Source organism: Pieris brassicae, chromosome 3 (genome assembly GCF_905147105.1).
Source record: "Pieris brassicae chromosome 3, ilPieBrab1.1, whole genome shotgun sequence".
NCBI classification, from domain to species: domain Eukaryota; kingdom Metazoa; phylum Arthropoda; class Insecta; order Lepidoptera; family Pieridae; genus Pieris; species Pieris brassicae.
Window position 1 is genome coordinate 6,393,172 of NC_059667.1, and position 20,931 is coordinate 6,414,102.

General features: G+C 36.0%; 1 protein-coding gene across 1 annotated transcript in view; it reads right to left on the reverse strand.

Moving 5' to 3' along the window:
* LOC123707367 (nose resistant to fluoxetine protein 6-like) overlaps positions 1–20,931 on the reverse strand; it is a 63,782-nt gene that overhangs the window by 3,060 nt on the left and 39,791 nt on the right. The window contains exons 5-12 of the mRNA XM_045657368.1: positions 16,536–16,662; positions 15,036–15,108; positions 7,744–7,852; positions 6,795–6,950; positions 5,472–5,954; positions 3,431–3,600; positions 1,896–2,072; positions 912–1,108 (exon numbers count right to left, since the gene is read on the reverse strand). Of these exons, the coding sequence (XP_045513324.1) occupies positions 912–1,108; positions 1,896–2,072; positions 3,431–3,600; positions 5,472–5,954; positions 6,795–6,950; positions 7,744–7,852; positions 15,036–15,108; positions 16,536–16,662 (1,492 nt within the window). The remainder of the gene's footprint in view (positions 1–911; positions 1,109–1,895; positions 2,073–3,430; positions 3,601–5,471; positions 5,955–6,794; positions 6,951–7,743; positions 7,853–15,035; positions 15,109–16,535; positions 16,663–20,931) is intronic.

Below are 20,931 nucleotides of genomic sequence, written 5' to 3' on the forward strand. Positions count from 1 at the left end.
TGGTCTTTAGATTGACAGTAACATTTGTATTATTTAAACAGGATATAGTATGAAGATACGCACAGAGGTTGCCTTTTGTTTGTTTCGTGGGAAACGCCAAGATCCTGGATCTGTTTGAAGTCAGAGGTTATATTACAAAGCCCTGAAAGTGCTATTGATGTTAAGAGAATAGAATAATTAAATTATTGTACCTTGACGTCCCTGTTATATCAGTATTACGGAAACTATGAAATGTAAATTTACTAAGGATTGGCTTTCTGGCTTTGAAAGCTTTAGTTAGTTATTAAACATGATTAAAACAACGATAGCTTGCTAGTAAGAATAATTTTAGATTCTTAATATATAATTTTCTACTGTATACATTTTTCTTAACTAAACGTGACAAAACATTTGAACCAATAAAGTAGGCGTACAAACAGTATTATTAAAGCGTCGTCTAGCCTTAAGCCTAGGTAATAGCTATTATATCTAATAATCTAGCGTTTGTACTCACGGCAACTCTTATTAAACAAAGATTATTGTTGATCTGGCTTATGAGATCTAGATAACTTTTTTACAAACCAGGGGTCAAAGGAGGCACACCGGCCCCGGTATTCTGTAGCTTCCAATAACAATACTGATCCCGACATTTTTGTAAGCAATACTGATGTAGTTATCTAAATATTGATAGTGTGGATAGCCTTGAAATCGCGCGATTCAAATACTCAACATTGAAATAGGGATCACAAATATATATTTTATTTAAGGGGAAATAGGAAACATTTGAAACCAACAACAACACGGTGCAATCGCTGAGGAATATGTGTTTTTCCTCTTATAAGTGTATTGTTTTATTAATATGCATTAATTAATAAAAATATTGTATCGCTGGAAATCTAACAAATACGCCATATTAGGGTGTTGAAACTTACCACTATAGAGTTTTGAAGATGAAGAGGTCCATCGAGCAAGAAGGAGGTGTACATCATGATGGTTGGATGTACAAGATATGCGCAGTATGTGAGTCGGCTTAATGGTAACCATCCGTTGTAGGACAGCAGAGAGTTCGCGAGACCACCATAGCCACAGCAACAAGCTATGGCCACCCAGGCGAGTGCCACTCCCCATGCTATAAAAGATATGTGTTTACTATTATTTTTAGGTGCCTTAATAGACTAACAGTAACGTAATTTTATTCGTAATTGAAAATCAATATGGGATTGCGCGTCCGCCTTATGGTACTCTTTTAAACCTCGAAGTGCTATGTAAAAATATAACAATTTTGAAATATATTACTTAAGACATTTTTGAAATGTCATTAGTTATTTAAGTATATTTTATGTTACGATTTATAAATTTTAATATTAAAGCAGATAATTGACTTTAGGGTTGCTGTCAGTGGAATATTATAGTATTGTCTTTTGTTTTCTTTCAGTGGAATATTATGTTAAAATTCAAATACCATATAGTCAAAAAGCGCTGAAACGTGAACATTCGTTATAGACTTGTACGTTCACGGTTAAAGCAATCGCAGCGCTTTAAAACTTTGGTATCAGTAATAATTTTGTGTATCAGTGTTTTTGCTTCTTCACAATATTGTATTTTATAGTTTTACACGCTGCAGGTATTTGTGAGAGGCTGGTCCCTAAAGTAGGACTATAGAAGTGCTGTGGTGACTTCCATCACAAATAGAAAATATACAAAGAGCTGATAACATATTATAACTAAACTATAGTAACAAATAAAATAGAAATAGGTGTAAGGTTATTTGAACTAAACGTGTGTGTTAATTTAAAGTCTATCTTAAACAGCTATGGATAACAAATATTCTGTTGCATCAAGGTTTTTTAAAAAATATTACATCTTTTTTTATTTTACTTAAGAATTAATTCAGTTATTGTAGAAAGATAGGTTACCCGTATGTCCAACGCTAATGTAGAAGGCTGTAGGCCAAACTTCAAAATACCCATCCACCATGCCGAAAATGAGGCTTCCAATGATTACGATAGATGCAGGCCATCCAATAGCCACCATCCAGTAAGGTATTTTCACTTGACACTTTGTTCTGTGTAAATACCAGCCCACCATCATACCTAGAAGAGTATATTAATTTATTAATACAACGTATTAACATCGCAGTTCAGTGAGATAATTCCACTAGAATGCCTTGCGCCAGGGAAGTTTGAAAGCCTTTAATATTACTTATTTTACATTTTAGTTTTGGCTTTTATAATTTTATAGTAAATTTTTGAATTAATTTTTTTTAAAATAGCATTTTTGTAGAGTATTATAGAATTATAAATGAGGAAAGCGTAAGAAACATTTATCTGGAGATATTTAAAGAATTAGATTTCATCAGACTATCGAGGTTCGAGAACGGTAAAACGTTTTGTGTAAAAATAACAATTACTCGTTGCGATAGTCTATTTGACAGTATAAAAAAATAACGATTTAGCGAGAGTAAACTGTATAAAACATGGCTTTAAGCGTTTTGAAGTAAAATAACTTGTAAAAATTAATTCGATATTCAAAAGTATTGATTTACACGTCAGTCATTTGACACACAGATTATTTGACTAAACAGTAATCGTTTGACGATGACGTATAATACCTGTCTAATTGGAGTCTGTTTTTTACTGAAAAAAATATTATGTATGAATTAAGAATGTTAATTTTTTAAAGTATTTTTATGGCATGGTTAGGCAGGGACTGGTGCGTACATCTTGCCTAGAGAAGAAGAAAATTGTGAATGTTTAATCTGCATTTTTAAACTCAACACATAACAGAATTAAACATAATTATTTGTGTAGGCTCTTTAGTCTCAGTGAAAAATCTGAAATGTTTTTTTAAATCTTAATAAATATGATAATAGTCGTAATCGTTCACGTAAACATTCTGGAATCGTTATAAGATTACCTCCCAAAAGACTTAATTAAAGTTTGGCACAGAAATTTAATGATATTTTTATAGAGCCGTAATAGGCTTAACTCCGATAGAAAATGCATAAAATATCATAAAATCTGTTTTACGAGCAATGAGTCCGCGCTCAGCTTATTGCTTCGTATGAAATTCAGCTTTATTTTTGTTCTTTATGTTTTCTGGGCTTTAAGGAAATATTTTAAGACTAATCTTGTTGAATTGAAAAATATTTGTTGCATATTATTATACAATACAACTATTTCTTGCCCTTTCTTGTAATTATTTAAAAAATATTGCTTAACATATAAACTAAAAGTACAGAAAACACAAAAAAACTATTTAAAAAAATATATATACAATTAATACAAAAATGATGTCGTGGCATGTTACCAACTATTTACTATGTAATTGTTCTTTGAAATATTTTTTTTTATTTTTGCTGCATTTATATTCCTTTACATATACATCCAATGCAAAGTTAACTATTTTCTAAGGAAAAACGTTCTTATTAAAAGGTCATTTTAGCACTCACCGATCAAGTACGGTCCAATCCTCGACCACGGCTTGTCGTAAAGTGGATCGAACATTTCGAAGGGTTCCTGAATCCGAGCTTTGTACTGGTGCCATACTGATATGTATATGGTTGTTATCCAAGAGCTTGCCAGAACCAAACCGAGTGAAATTGTCGCGACCTTCATGTGCCTGATGAATAAACATAACATCTTTTGTCAGATGCCTTTATTTTTATTTTTATGTCGTTTACGCAGAATAACTAATCTTATACGAAAAAAAACACAGAGCACTATTCTAATCACATTTACGAAGGTGATCTAAGATATTTAAGCAAAAATTATTAAAGTTATCAAATATCAATAAATTATAAGCGAAGTAATATTTTATTATCCATAAAATATCCATTGAAATCTTCCTGTGCATTAACCACCGTTTCCTTGGAAAGTATTTTTGTTATATTTCGTCCAGTATCATAAACCTTATATTGAATTCGGTATTATAATATCCTAAGCGCATATTACACCGTCCGTATAATTATGAAACATATTTTAATGACTATTCCACAATCTGTGATAATGATACATTAAAATTTATGAAGGTAGGCTCCCTTGAGGGCTTAATGTTTACTTTGATATTAGTACAGTCCCCTATCTCCTAATGGCAGAAGACGTATATATTTTACAGTCAGTATAGGGTTTTGGAACGGCAAAACAAATACGTTTTTGTACAGAATTGTTTTCTTATATGGAATACATGAATAGCACGTACAACTATTTTAATATTGTTTGATTTGAAACAGTGAAACTAACAAATATTTGCATAGGATAGTGGCGCTACAACCGTTTTAGGTTTGGGCAATTGATTTCTGTTACGGTTTCAAGATGAATTGTTTTTTTTCTAATAGGCAAGTATATGTTCAGCCTTCTGTACACGACATACGCCTTTGACATTTTGAGTCTAAGGCATGTTAATTTCTTTACGATGTCTTCATTGTACGAGCGAGTGTTGCTTGCAAGGCGCATACAGTAATTCCATTGGTGCAAAGCTGGGGATCGAACTTACGACCTTAGGGATAAGAATCGCACGCTGAAGCCACTAGGCTAACACTACTCCTTTCATACTTGATATTAATTTGTGACGAAATTGCTACTTTTAGGTACGTCAAACAAGTAATGAACGCCGTAAATTCCAGTAGCGTTATTGATTGGGATGCCGGCCTAAATGTTGTTTTTTTTATGCGACCCAAAGGCGATATCAGCGCTACGTTTTTTGAGAAAACTATTTTGAAATTAGCTACTAAAACGTGGGGCTCAGTATACTGTTGATATTGGTATATATCAGTATGAAATTGGAACAAAGTACATTTAATTATAATGTAAGTGATATTAAACTATTATAATATGTAACCCCTTTAGGTCCCCTAAGCAAACTCATTATTAACATTGTAGAGGTACCAAAGTGTGATAGAACACGTAATTTCAAAATTAGTAATGCTGGCTGATTTTGTTCAAAAACATCTTCAGCTCATGCTTTTCAAGAGCATTTTTGGTTTTATGTGTTTTATATTACTCAACACATTCATACAAAACATTGAGCCACTTGACTGGCTATAAAGTATATATATTTTTTTAAATTTCAATGCAACGAAGGGAATCCACTGCTGTCAATTTCAAATGACAGCAGTGGATTCTCTTGGTGTGGCTTTAAATTACTAACATAAGATCAGTGTTGGCCTTGTGAGCATGCGATTGTACTCGTACGTTCGAACCCCGGCTGTTCACCTTACCTACCTCTTACGATGAAGAAAAACATAGTTAGGGAACGGCATACCTAAGACGAAAAAGTCGACGACGTGCGGCAGACTCAGAAGGCTGATCACCTACTTACGTCTTAAACAACAAATGACCACGAAACAAATATAAAAATCTAAGGCCCAGACTCTTGAAGTTGTAGCTTTTTTTTGTTTGTAAGTGCTTATTGAATTATGATTAATGATGAATTATGTTTCGCTGATTAATTTTATATTTCCCTTTTTGTTTTTCTATGAAATGAATACTTACTTAACCGAAATTAACAGCAGTATAATACCAACGACGTAAAATTGCGTATCATTGGCCATATACCAAGACCACACCATGCACATGTCCTTCTGCGGGAACAGGTTGTTAATATACAGCACATTCCTCCACCAATATTTCTCACATGTGATGTGGTCAAAGATGGCCGGCTCGAACACTGTATGGTTATGCGTGTATCGTAAAGCTAGTTCGTTTATTCCTATAACGAAGGCGTATGCTGGCGTCAGTCTCACCAATCTATATGAAAGTAGGACGAAGAAAGATCGTGTCATTCGGGAGAGCTCTATCCTCGATTTGGGCTTATCCAAGACATCTTCGTAAAAGGATTGTTCGCTTATGGATACTGATAAGGCGGAGTTGGTATAGCTATTGATATTTTTGTTCACATCTTTATCTCTTTTCTCGGTTTTACGTTTGGTTTTCTTATCTTCGGTGCGTAGGAATAGTACGGTTACTAACAGGCCACTGAAATAAAAGGAAATACAAATGTAAACGTAAAGCGAACGGGTAGACGGCTATAAACTATCCGGTACTCTTTTGAATCGCTAAGTTTTGTCTGTTTTACTTACACCGTGGTCCTTATGGTAAATATATAAGGTTAATAATGCTTAAATATAATCTATCAAATAGTCGTGCTCAGAAGCGCTCGATTAGAGTGAGACGGAAATAGCTGTAAAGATTAAATTCACTCAAGAGTAGTCGTTCAATCATCGGCCATTACTTGTCGATGCCAAATTGAACCATAACTTTACATATTACTAATGGATGACTCTGAATGCGTTAATATATGTAGTTTTAATAAATACGTTAAAATGTTATATTTTTTTACTATTCAGGTGACCTGGAAGAGAACTGTTTAACTAAGAATTGTATTTATTTTGTAGTGTACATATTTAATAATTAGCCTAGATCACATGTGCGTAACCATTTTTTATAACTCTGGTTTACTCTATCGTTATAATGTGATTTTACTAATTTAACACAGACAATTAAGCGGTAGAGTTTTAAAATGTAGGTTGTTGTGTTAAGACTGTATCAACTTTCTTAGAACGACGTCGTTACGTAGCACTTGCTTCCTAAGTGGGCAATATGAAATTTTAACCTAATCTTAATTTAGTTTATAACGTAATCTTGTACATATATAGCTTTACAAAATGTTTTATATGTCTGTTTCATTTATATTTTTACAGCATGACTAATACGGCTTTAATAATAAAGACTACCATGCAAAGTTTAATAATTTGTTCACTAATTTACACAATTCTCAAAAAAATGTAGTTATTATAAAATAAAGTTATGACTTACCTAATAAAAAAGAAGGTATCAACACAGTATGAAGCATTACCAACTGATTGGTATAAAAAGTTCCTCTCTGTGACGACTCTCATTTGTTTATTGTCTGCTATGTAAAATATTGTTAAGTACGTATGTACCATTATTACCCATAACACTGACAAGAACCTAAAAAAAGGAATATTATATATCTTATACATGTGTAGTTAAGGGTCACTAGTTGTTAACATTACCTAAAACAATCAATTCTTTAATTCAAAATTATAATATATAATTATTCAAATAAATATAAATCTAAGAACAAAAATTACTATGATGACCAGCCCCCAGCGATTATGACTCCAAAGTCCCCTAAATCTAGCAAAGTGACACACTAGTGGGACGTTACCAAGACCAAATTATGGGTTTTCATTCTATATTTCACACAGTGCTCGCTCGTGCTGTCACACATATTGTAAGGAAACCGACATGTTGCACCGCTGGCTGTACTCAGAGTTAATTTACTTCGAAAATATGTTACTCAAGCCATTAATTTAAAATTGAAATAGATTCAATAAAAAGGTACAAAGGACCGTTTATTTAAATCTGTAATTACGGCATTTTGTAGCTGATGCAATATACCATAAATAATATAAATAACCTAATTTAATGTATAAATACATTAATTTAATGTATAAATCTACAGAGTGTTTACAGATCTAGAAAGACGACACAAATACAGAAGACTGATCAATAAAACGCAAAACTTAAACGTAATGAAATGACTCCGGTGGCCACATAAACTATTTGTAATTTTGAAACGAAAATAAAATAGCTTTATAAATTTGTAACATAAAAAATATGAAATTTTTTGAACCATGAAATTTATAAAAAGTCTGTTGTCGAAAAAAATTATTCTTTCGCCAAATTCTTAGACATTCCCGTCCCTCGGTAACCCAATTTTTTCCTGTATAATAATTACCTCATTCCATGTAGGCAGGTTAGAGCTCCGTCGTTGGGGCGACGGGTGCTAAGAATAGCTCTCCCGTTTGATAGTATGGAGAACGATAGCAGAATTTCCGACCACACACCTATTAAACATATATAGAGTTATGTATCGCAAAAAAACTAGTTTTAGATTACTAACTTTAGAATCGTTATTAATATTGTTACGAGCTAGGGGATCGGATAGAAAATGCCGTGGATTTCTTCAAGGGTTTATTTATTGGTAAATCAAATGAGGAATTTATGGGCACAAATTAATAGCAGAAATGCACTTATAGCACACAAAAACAATCACTTATTACTTCACTTATGCACACTTCACACAGTACTTTATCACTTATATTCACTTATATTCACTTTTATCGCTTCGGTGTTTCGCTCTTGTAATCGCATTCAAAACTAAGTGACTAGTCGCGTTTCGGCTCGCTTATATATCCCTGGGAATAATTCTAAACAATATTCGAGAACTTTCTAGGCGGGCTTGCTACTGAGTAGCGATTGCACAATTCTAGAACGTTCGCACTCTTTGTCTCTTTCGCACGTTGCTCCGTCCTTGTCGTACGGCGTTCTAGAGTGCTCGTCTAGTTTCGAGAAAGTTCTGATCTTCTCTCTCTCTCTTTCGTGTCATTTCGTCCTTGTCTCACACCTAGAAAGTTCGGTCTAGAATATTCCTTCACCAAAGGGGTATAACTAGGCCTGAAAACGCCTGAAAACGGGTCTCCTGAAAACTGCACTACTCGACTACACATGTTCTGAAACCGACTGAAAAAAGGTTTCAGCTTCCTGAAAACTAGGGTAACATTATGAAAATTACAATTTTCTAATATGTGATTGACCCTCTCCTGAAACGGTCAGAAATCATATTACAGCTTGCTGAAAAGTTCTCTAACTAGTGGAAAAATCTAGAAACATTGCAGTCGACCCGTCTTCGTAACACTACCCCTTCCTTAGACATGCTCGTCCCGAGCATCATTACATCCTTTATAGGGAGCCAATCGATTTATGTGAACGACTTTCGGTTTGCTCCTTAAACCACCCATTTTCTTTATGCGATAGGTAACGTCATTTATCTTCGTGACTATCGTGTATGGACCGTCCCAGTCAGCTTGAAGCTTTGGTGATTTGCCTTTTCGTTTTGTTGGGTTATGGAGCCATACTTGCGAGCCTTCTTTAAATTCTATGTGATTCGTCTTTCTGTCATACCTAATCTTCGTAGTCTCACTTATTTTACTTTGCGATGCACGTACGTGTTCATGGATTTCGTCTAGTTTATTACGCAGATCCGCAGCATATTCTGTAACACTCTCCGGTGTGTCAGGTGGTCGCCCAGTTACAATATCCGCTGGTAATCTAAGTTGTCTCCCAAACATGGCTAAAGCAGGAGTAACATTTGTGGTTTCATGAACCGCAGACCGGTATGACATTAGAAATAATGGAATATACTTGTCCCAGTCTTTTTGATGGTTGTCCACCAGTTTTGCCAAGTGCCTTTCCAAGGTTTGATTGAAGCGTTCCACCATTCCATCTGACTGTGGGTGATATGGAGTAGTCCGCGTCTTATGAATTCCCATTAATCGGCACAATTCTTGAAATAGTAGAGACTCAAAATTTCTTCCCTGATCACTGTGCATTTCCAAAGGTACTCCAAATCTAGAGAATACGTCATTTACAAGTATCTCAGCTACTGTAACTGCCTCTTGATTGGGAATAGGGAATACTTCGGGCCACTTCGTAAAATAATCCATAACAACCATGATGTACTTATTTCCTTTTTCTGTTAACGGAAATGGTCCAGCTATGTCAACTGCTATCCTCTCCCATGGAGCTCCGACATTGTATTTCTTCATACTCGCTCTAGTTCTCGACTGTGGGCCTTTAACAGCTGCACAAGCTTTACATTTCCGAATCCAGTCTTCTACATCTTCGCGGCAATGTATCCAATAAAATCTCTCTTTAATTTTCAAAAGAGTCCTTTTTACACCTAAGTGTCCGCCTGATGAGCCGTCATGAAACATTTCCAATATGTTGCGAATCTTGGCTCTTGGCACAACTAACTGTAGATGAGATGCATCCCCACGAGCGTTTTCCCATTTACGACATAACACCCCATTATGGAGAATTAAGCTATCCCATTGAGCCCAGTAACTCTTGGTCGTGGTGCTAGTAGATGCAACATCATTCCATCGCGGCTTTATAGCTGAAGATTTCATCCAGTCCAGAATTGGTTTAATGTCAGAGTCTTGTTGTTGCTCTTCCTGAATTAATTTACCACACCAATCTGGACTAATGGTATCCGTTCTGAGTATCCTCACATTGGCAACCTCTCTACCTTCGTGTCTTGTACAATGTTTACAGTCTTCCTCACATGGCCTACGAGACAATGCATCTGCGTTCCCGTGCGCTCTACCCTTGCGATGTTCAGTAGCAAAGTCATACTCTTGCAATTGTTCGATCCATCGAGCCACTTGTCCTTCTGGGTTCTTGAACTGAAGTAGCCATTTTAATGCAGCATGATCTGTTCTAAGACGGAACTTGCGACCTAGTAAGTATTTACTGAAATGCTGCAGCGTCTTCACAACAGCCAGTAGTTCCCTCCGAGTGACACAGTAGTTTCGTTCTGGTTTCGATAACGACTTGCTGAAGTAGGCTATTACTTCCTCGCGCTCACCTTTTACCTGTGATAGTACACCTCCGATGCCAATTCCACTGGCATCTGTATCTACCACATATTCGCCATCATGGTCCGGGTAGCCTAGTATCGGAGTCTCACATAGTCGGTTCTTGAGCTCATTAAATGCAACTTCACACTCTCCATCCCATGTGAATTTTCTCTTCTCTTCGGTGAGTCTGTGAAGAGGTTTTGCAATATCCGCGAAATTTTTCACGAATCTTCGGTAGTAAGAACATAAGCCTAAGAAAGCACGGACTTCAGTTTTATCTTTAGGTACTGGCCATTCCTTCACCGCAACTATCTTCTCGGGATCTGTTCGAACTCCGTCCTGCGATATAATGTGACCCAAGTAGCTCACTTCTCTTTTAAAAAATAAACATTTCTTTGGACTTAATTTCAGGTTGGCTTTATGGAGTCTGGTGAGCACCCGTTGCAGATTCCGTATATGATCTTCAAAATTTCTCCCAATGATGACTACATCATCCAAGTACACTAAGCAGGCTTGTCCTATCAGTCCTGACAGTACTTTCTCCATTAGTCTTTCAAAGGTAGCAGGCGCATTGCAAAGCCCAAACGGCATAACTTTAAACTGCCATAGTCCTTTTCCAGTTGAGAACGCTGTCTTCTCTTTATGACTTGGGTCTATCTCCACCTGCCAGTACCCACTTTTCAAGTCTAAAGTTGTAAACCATTTTGCCCCACTTAAGGTATCCAAGGTGTCATCTATTCTAGGTAAGGGATAACTGTCCTTCTTTGTGATATCGTTAAGACGACGGTAGTCGACGCAGAACCTTAAACTGTTATCCTTTTTCTTGACTAAAACTACTGGAGAGCACCAAGGGCTGGAAGATGATTCAATGACATTATGATTTGACATTTCCGCAATCATCTTGTCTATATTCTTTTCATATGCGACAGGTACTCGTCGCGGTCGCAAACGTATCGGTGCTTCGGTTCCAGTCTCAATTCGATGTTTAACTACACCTGTCCTGCCTAGATCTCCATCGTGTGTAGCAAACATGTCTGAAAATGACTTCAATAGTTCCTTTGCTTTCAACATTTCTTCTTTTGACAAGGTTACCTTACAGTCCTTTAATACTTCTTGAACTATATCTCGTTGTTTACTGACTGTACTATTTTCAGTGATGGATCTATAGACGTCATACCCACCCTTCAATGTATTACCTTTTAGAGAAACTACCTCATCTCTACACTTGAACGTGCCGTTCTTCAAGTCAATCTTACAGTTGTAATGCTTCATGAAGTCTAAACCGATAATACAGTCATCCACGATGTCAGCAATAACCACCTTATGTCTGTATGATCTTCCCCCAATCTTGAAGGTAGCGATACCTTCCCCTCGAACGGTTATGTGCTGACCAGTAGCTGTAAGGAGCTCTACATTTCCACCAGAAAGGCTTTTGTAAAATGACTTCAGAAGTTGGTATCTAATTACTGTCCGGGAAGCTCCAGTATCAAGGGTTAACTCACACCTACATCCGTTTACTTCTCCGTCGATAACAATGGTATTCCCATCCTGAGTTTGAGTGATCATAACTTTTGGGGCCTTCCTTACAGAACCGGCCAGCACCCGCCCCGTGGTCCTGGCTTCTACTCGTTTCCCTGCCGCTGTTCAGCGGCAGTCACACCCGCTGCTTCCGGATCCCCACGTCTAGTCTTTATTTCGCCTCTGAGATCTTTTTTAGGGCATGAAAACCTCATATGCCCTATTTCCCCACAGAGGTAACAGGTGGGTCCACGTTGGGTACTTGGTTTTTCCGTGACAGCCCTAATGCGGTTAGGTCGATGATCCTTGCAAAATGCTTCCACCTCCAACGCATGGGCAAGAGCATCCTTAAGTTCCTTATGGTGACCGAGGTTCACAGCCATTCGAATTTCACGGTCTCGAATACCGTCGACAAAAGCTTGAACCAGCATCTTGTCTGCAACATCTGGTGAGGATGCGTAGGCCTTCCTTACCAGCTTCTCTATTTCAAGTCCCCATTTTTGCAAACTTTCATTTGTCTGCTGTATTCTATCTTTCAATTGAGCCCTGTAAACGTGCTCTAAATGTGCGTCTCCATACCGTGATTCCAGGGCATCTAGCAGTTGCTTCAACGTCACCTTACCTTTCTTGGTATCTAATATGGAGAGGGCTTCGTCTCGCAGTCCCAGAATAAGGGCGGTAACAGCTTGATCGTCAGTCCACCCGTTTGACTCTGCTACAGTCTCAAACTGCAGCTTGTACGCGCCCCAAGAAGATGTACCATCAAAGGGAGGCACTTTCAGATATCCAGGTGGTGCAACAGTCGTGACAACACCAGTGGTCTTCAGGCATTGGATTTCATTTTCTATTCCAAGGATACGTTTATCCTGCTTGGATAGCTTACAATCCATATTAGATTCCAAATTCTCGATCTTTTCATCTACCTGTATTTTCAGGTCACAAAGTTTTTCTCCTATACGGCGAGCCTGCTCCTCTTGACGTCGTGCCTGCTCCTCTATCATGCGACGTGTCTGAGCCTGTTCTTCCATCATTTGGCGTGTATGTTCGTCTTGACGGCGTGCCTGTTCTTCTTGACGGCGTGCCTGTTCTTCCATCATTTGTTTTGTCTGTTCTTCCTGACGGCGTGCCTGTTCTTCTTGACGGCGTGCCTGTTCTTCCTGACGGCATGCCTGTTCTTCTTGCCGGCGTGTCTGTTCTTCAATCATTTGGCGTGTCTGTTCTTCCTGACGGCGTGCCTGTTCTTCAATCATTTGGCGTGTCTGTTCTTCCTGACGGCGTGCCTGTTCTTCCTGACGGCGTGCCTGCTCTTCCATCATTTGTCGTGTTTGTTCTTCTTGACGGCGTGCCTGTGCTTCCATCATTTGCTGCAGAGCAAGGAGGATGTTGCCATCGTTACTTTCACCCATCCCGCGGTTCGCATCGAAACTTTGTCGCCGGGCGGCGTCGCGTGCTGATTGTGCCCTTGTCTGCACTCCCTCCGCAGCTGAAGACTCTGCCACAGACTCCTCTTGATTCTCCCTTGGAGTAATTGGCATTTTTCTATCCCACTTCTGACACCAAAATGTTACGAGCTAGGGGATCGGATAGAAAATGCCGTGGATTTCTTCAAGGGTTTATTTATTGGTAAATCAAATGAGGAATTTATGGGCACAAATTAATAGCAGAAATGCACTTATAGCACACAAAAACAATCACTTATTACTTCACTTATGCACACTTCACACAGTACTTTATCACTTATATTCACTTATATTCACTTTTATCGCTTCGGTGTTTCGCTCTTGTAATCGCATTCAAAACTAAGTGACTAGTCGCGTTTCGGCTCGCTTATATATCCCTGGGAATAATTCTAAACAATATTCGAGAACTTTCTAGGCGGGCTTGCTACTGAGTAGCGATTGCACAATTCTAGAACGTTCGCACTCTTTGTCTCTTTCGCACGTTGCTCCGTCCTTGTCGTACGGCGTTCTAGAGTGCTCGTCTAGTTTCGAGAAAGTTCTGATCTTCTCTCTCTCTCTCTCGTGTCATTTCGTCCTTGTCTCACACCTAGAAAGTTCGGTCTAGAATATTCCTTCACCAAAGGGGTATAACTAGGCCTGAAAACGCCTGAAAACGGGTCTCCTGAAAACTGCACTACTCGACTACACATGTTCTGAAACCGACTGAAAAAAGGTTTCAGCTTCCTGAAAACTAGGGTAACATTATGAAAATTACAATTTTCTAATATGTGATTGACCCTCTCCTGAAACGGTCAGAAATCATATTACAGCTTGCTGAAAAGTTCTCTAACTAGTGGAAAAATCTAGAAACATTGCAGTCGACCCGTCTTCGTAACAATATTTACCGAAAAAATATAGCCGACAAGCCCGAATCAATCAGAATAGTATAAAGTACATACGAGTTTAAAAAGATTTCCACTACACATTTATTAAACACAGCAATAATTTTCTACCCAAATATTAAGAGATTTTTGTGATGTTTCAAGTTTCCTTCACGAACAATGTAATTGATAAGAAGGCTTTCATTGTGAATTATAAGTAAAGAAAACCTTTTTTTAGATACGGCGGCAGGTCTACGCCCACGCAATCGTCTAAATAATATATCAACTGTTCGTACAAAAAGTTTATCGACTAAGAAGTTTATTCTATTCTATCTATTAAGAAGACTATTTATTCCTCGCGGTGACCACTAACGGACAGCCGATAAACACCAGTAGGACTGTATCGGTCAGAATTTGCAAAATGGACTATACAATAATTATAATTTGTTTAATCATACCTTGTTACTGGCATATAAAATGTACTAACTGCTTTGCGAGATTCCACGTTTATTCGGTTGTAGCATGACGCGCCTTTAGCCTTCCTTGATCGGATTTACCACACAAAATTCACAATTCAAACCAGTAGGTATTAGCACGTTTGATAAACAAATAAACAAGTAATCATGTATAAAACAGCGTAAAAAATCAATAATATTTCAATATGTGGGTATCTATTTCCGAATAGTTAAAGTTTTAAGTTAAAAGTCTGATTATATGTCTTAAGTAACCGTATAATACGTATACTCAAAATGTATAATCATAAAATCTTACCACATCTCTCTCGTCGAAGGTCCTTGTCTTTAATTTCTTCTCCAATACTGTCATTGCAGCTAGGAGAATTAGGCTGTGAAAAGAAATATTAATTAGAAACATGAACAGGCGACGATCAACGAACGACGATCTATAATGCACAGAAATGAAACTCACAAACGTTCGTCTAAATACGTAGTTATACGTTTCGAGTTTATTCTGTTAGCAATAAGGGCTATTTTCCAAGCTTTTGAAATAACTATTTTCAGGGCTCATACTACAGGACTGTGGAAGAGGATTCAAAATCCCGAAACCACCTAATAAAAAATAATGAGTAACCTCATTCGTCTCTTGCTAGAAAATTGTATTTACGCTTTGATGAAAAGAGTCAAAAATATTAAGTGTTTTTATGAATATGAATGGTTGACTCTTTTAGTATATGTCTAGTGCAAAGTGGAATATAAATGTCAGTTAACAGTGACACAAAAGAAGAAGAAATATGTATTACATAAACTAAAATCCATATTTGAAATGAATTCCAAACGACTTTTTATCCGTATCCGGGTCAGCAGAATTTAAAGAAGAAAGCATATGTATTACGAAATAAATCATTTAATAAAAGATAATACGTTAAAGGGCTTTGAAATCTGCACCTTTCACGAGAATTATCCTAATTAATAAGTCTCACGTCATTACGGGACTTTATGAATACACTCAAAGCCCGACCTTTTAGTTCATGATTATTCAATGACTTACATGTTACCCGATTTAAATTTTGGAGACTTGAAAAATGTTTCGTTGAAGCAGTAAAAATTGTTTATTTGTAGAGAACTATAGAAAATGTATTTGATTTTTTTTATTTTATAATCGGAATACATATCACAGGTGATAAATAAAAAAATATTTTACCACTAACTAAGAAGGCACATGAAGTTTATTTTAAATTAATGTCCTGTTTAATATTGTGTCAACCTTGGCTAATTAGGATTAACAATAGTTTTCTGAATATGACAATAATTAGTTTTTAATTTTAATAAGTATTGCATTTTTGTTAGGACAAAAGCGTTTGCAAAACTCTAACATTTAATAAACGATTGGAGAATTCGGTGTAGCAAATGCGCAGGGATGTATCAGGGCACGTAGCAATTTGGAACATTTATGTTTAGTTATTGGCTGCTTAAAGATAGTTGTTTCGTGTAGTGCCTTGACAATAAATAAAATACATACAGTATTAAGGAAACAGAATCATTTGTTCTAAAAGACATTGGAGGACAAGAAAAGGAATTATTAGAGATGGAAATGGCTGACATTATCAGTACGACAGTATGTGGCACTCAGCTCATTAGCAAATCAATAACTTAGTTAGCTTAGACGTTGAGAGACACGGTTATTCAAAACATTTCCTACATGTGTTTCCAGGGCTTCGAATGTATGTTTTAGTATTTTTATTACTTATCTCTAGAATCGATTTTAAATTATAGTTTTTAATACGACTTATATGATATATATGATAATACCTACTGGTAGCTTATGATTGTTGTTGGCGAGTTCAAGATCATGTTTCTGTTCAGATCTATACCGCCGCTCCAGCTGAGCTTCGTAGAAAGATGCCGCCAACATCCATAACGAAACTACAATGATGACTGCCCTGTAAAAAATAGGTAACGTTAAATCTGTACTAATATTATAAAGAGGTTGTGAGGTTATAGCGGTAGTCTTTGGGTCTGCTGAACCGATTTTGAAATTTTTTTACCCAGTGCTAACATTCTATTGAAAGACAAAACCCGAAAACTGAAAACCTTTTGTGGTAGTCGGAATATATGATTAAGCCCTGGATAAAAGTTGTAGAGCTTCATAATGCCTTCAAAAACTTAGCGACAGCATCTAACTTAAACATTGTATAAAAACAAGTGCTCTGTTCGCGATAAACTCAAAAACTTACGAAATTTATTACAGTTTTCACGAATATCTAATATGATTCATGAGGAGGTATATAGATATTATTTTTCAAGGTTGGCGGGTCACGGTTGCCCGTGCGAAAGCAGGTCGCTAGTTTACAACAAGGCGATGTATAAATACATGGTACAAAGCTGGTTACGCTTTGTACCATGTGTCTATACATAAACAGTGCGCATATTGAGAGAAAAGTTAATAGCCACGCTAAGACGAACAGAACCTTACGGTTGAGGGTCGTAAGCTGCTAGTTGCCACTGTTCATATTTTTTTATGTCAGCAGTTTAAAAATTGTACCATATTTTCTTAAAATAACACGTATACGTATGGAATTTTTTTTCCGTTTTTCTTTTGATTATTTAATTATACTTGATGAATCTCTACTTCATTAAATAATGTGTACATGAAAATACTATAACCTTGTATTCCTCAATGCTTTGAGAAGCTTAAAACTAAAGTTGGCAGTGCATTTACTGGACACAAAAAAAGCTTTCCTTATTTCCAGGAAACACCAGCAATGTTGGCAATTGGGAACATTCTTAATTTGGCAACACAGCTACAAATTCTATCTAGTTCAGTACCCTTAGCACGAACAATACGTAATTCCGTATAGTTAACAAAATATAATGGCAACAATAAGGTTTTGAGCTTCTTCTTGAGCTTGTATTGAACTAAGCAGGAAAACGATCATGGTTAAACGTTTTTTCGTGCATTTTTTATCATGGCGTTTTGGCCAAATAACACCGATATCTATATATATTCTGATAAACGAGCTAGGTCTGGATATCCATAGTTTCTTGTTTAATACTTTTAAATATTTTTTTATTTAGTTTTTATAATTTCATTTTTTTGTTTATTTTTTATCTCTTTGTGCTTAAGTTTGCCTATAAGTGCTTGTCACATTACATATTGTATTTTACTTTTCTTGAACTAATGTATTAGTGTGCCGCGCGTTGGCAAGCTTTAAAAATAAATAAATAAATGACTAGGCAGAAACGTGGAAAGTATTCTTTAGTTTTATTAAAATTAATAGAATTTGTATCCAAACGACTATTATTTGTCAAAACTATCGAAATGGTTTATGCCATGTAATCAGTAACTAATTAGCACTACGAAAAATCTAGTGAGCCATGGCTGTACATTTTGCTCATGGAAGTGACGCCCTCAGAGTATAGCCAGACACAGGCACACTCTTCAACTGTTACGTTGCATTCATTCGTTTCATAGCATTTAACTAAATCACGGAAGTTACGCCCCGAGAGTATACCCAGACGCAGGCACTCTCTTCAACTGTTACGTTGCAGTCATTCGTTTCTTAGCAATTAACTGAATCATGGAAGTTACGCCCCGAGAGTATAGCCAGACGCAATCACTCTCTTCGACTGTTACATTGCATTCATTAATTACATAGCAAATAACATTTCATTATTTCGCTTATATTCTATTGTTGTAAGCATGTGGTTAGTATAACAAAAATCTTCTATTATTCAAAGCCCCCGATGACCCAGAAATCGTATACATATCCTTATCCTTTACATAATTTCAGTGGTTTTACGCAACGATAGAGTTTAATTGCAATATTAACTTCGGTTTGGAGCAAACACAAGAATTATGATACAAAACTATATACATATACGCATTTTCATATCATGACCTCATAAAATCAAAACTGAAACGTATATAAAAACTGTCTATATAATCTTATTTTGGTCTAGAAGGAATATTTTTCGTTCGATTAAGCACTAGAAGGAATATTTTTCGTTCGATTAAGCAATTTAAAAGCCTTGAACATAACAGTTAGAATTTTACTGTTCGTATTTCGTAAGGTTAAAGGATGTGTGTTCCAGAAATCTAGAATTGACGTTAAGGCCACACTAATTGCTTTTAACTTAGTTTATTAGCAACTAAATTTAAAATAATTCATCATTATCTTTGAAGAAAATAAATATACAAAGAATTTAGTAACCAACTTATTTCATATAATCCCTTCTAAATATTTTTTTATACCAGGATTTTAGCCCCTTAAATGTACTAGTACAAGCCATAAAGAATTCTACAAAAAGTACATGTAAAAGAAATGATAATTCTTTATAATAATGTAGACGTAATATAAATAATAATTCTTTATAATAATATAGATATAAAAGAAATGATAAAGCAAAAAAAAAGATTTCATGTAAAACATTTATGTATAATATCTTATCGTTTACTTTTCTTATTTGTATCGACGTCTGATACAAGTCAAAACAGTAGGCGCTAAGGTTTAATAAGACTGCCTTCATTCAATGTCAATATTTAACTCTTGTGTATTTTATTATATTGAAGCGTGCTCCAAGGATCAGGTATTTTAAAAACATATCATCGACACTTCTTTTGGGTTCATCTTTGGACGTACGCTTCCTCCATTTTTGTCCAACTCGAGCGGCATTGCGCTTTTTGAATCCATTTGCAGCCTGTTTGTGATGTCGTCACTCTATCTCGTTGGTGGGTCTTTTCTCTGCCGAGGTCTTCATTCAAAGAGCCTGCGGGACCATTGGGTCTTGTCCATGCACGCTATATGGCTTCCCACCTTCATTTGAAGTTCACGATCTTACTGATCACATCGTTTTAAAGCATATTTTCTAATATTTGCCCCTAAATGTATTCGCAATCAAATTATGATAACAAATACTGTTCTATATATTTGTACCGCTATTATACTACTGCCGAAACAAATTGAATGAAATCAATCGATTTCACTTCGCGTCTCGAATAAGAGAATTCACTCTACAGCAAATAAATGCTAGTAGCGTACAATAAAATAAAGAAAAATATACCCTAGGCCCTACACTAGGATTCCATGTGTCGAGGGCATGTATTTTCTATTTTATATACCAATAATTACAGGTATTTTTAGTAATACATTCTCCATCACACTTCTTCAATTGGTGCTTCTCCCTTACTGGAGTTCAGTCTGTGAAGCGTGTCTTATCGTGTGCCAGATGCAGCAACAATTCCGCAGTAGCAATACCCGTCCAGCCATGGCACACATGACACACTATAATTTTACTACTGTTGCCTAAGAAGTCAGTATACAAAGTCACCGACAATGTTAATAGTACCAAGTAGTAACTCCTTAATTACAATTATTATTATCCATATTATCTATCACTCACGTAAATTAGCTCTCATCCTGATTTACGTGCGAATGCTGAATACCAATCACTTTAATCTATTAGATATCAAACCTCATTCCGGAGATGATTATCTTGTGATGGATGCTGACCGTGATCGATACGTCTTTGGAGAAAAACATCTACTAAGTAACAGTTTCACATTGGACAAGAAAAATATGAAACTGAAATAATTTGGTGACTTTATATAACACTTGGAATCTAGGAATAACAACTTTTGAGACTGTTCAAAAGTCTGAAGCCTGAAGACTAATGAATTATTTAAATTTAAGGCCATTTCACGATTTGTTCATGTGTTCTTTTAATTGCGTTAACGCTGTTTTAGATTTATATTTGTAACTTAATACATAGATATTTTAGCGTATAATTAAGTGCATAATGGCATTAATAAAATCTTTCAAAAAAGAAAGTCTGGTGCTATTGAAAATGAAATACATAATAATGTCTTAGCATGGTTATCACGCCCACCGTTTTTAACATAAAAATATCACCATCACCATAATCAAGATATTATACACGAACATATCTTTAATAAATAACAATGTATCAGATTATTACCGTATATGTTCAATTACATGTGACCCATGCTAATCTTGAGGACAAAGCTCGACTATAATTATGATAGAACTTCACTTACAGGTAAGTTTAATCATCAATTATTATAGAATTGAAATATACGCTCTTTTGTTTAACTAAAGGACTACATTTTATTATACTACTTTTTGTAATGGATATAAAATACTAATAAACTACATCCGTACAAATTGATAATCAATAGTCCTTTTTAAATT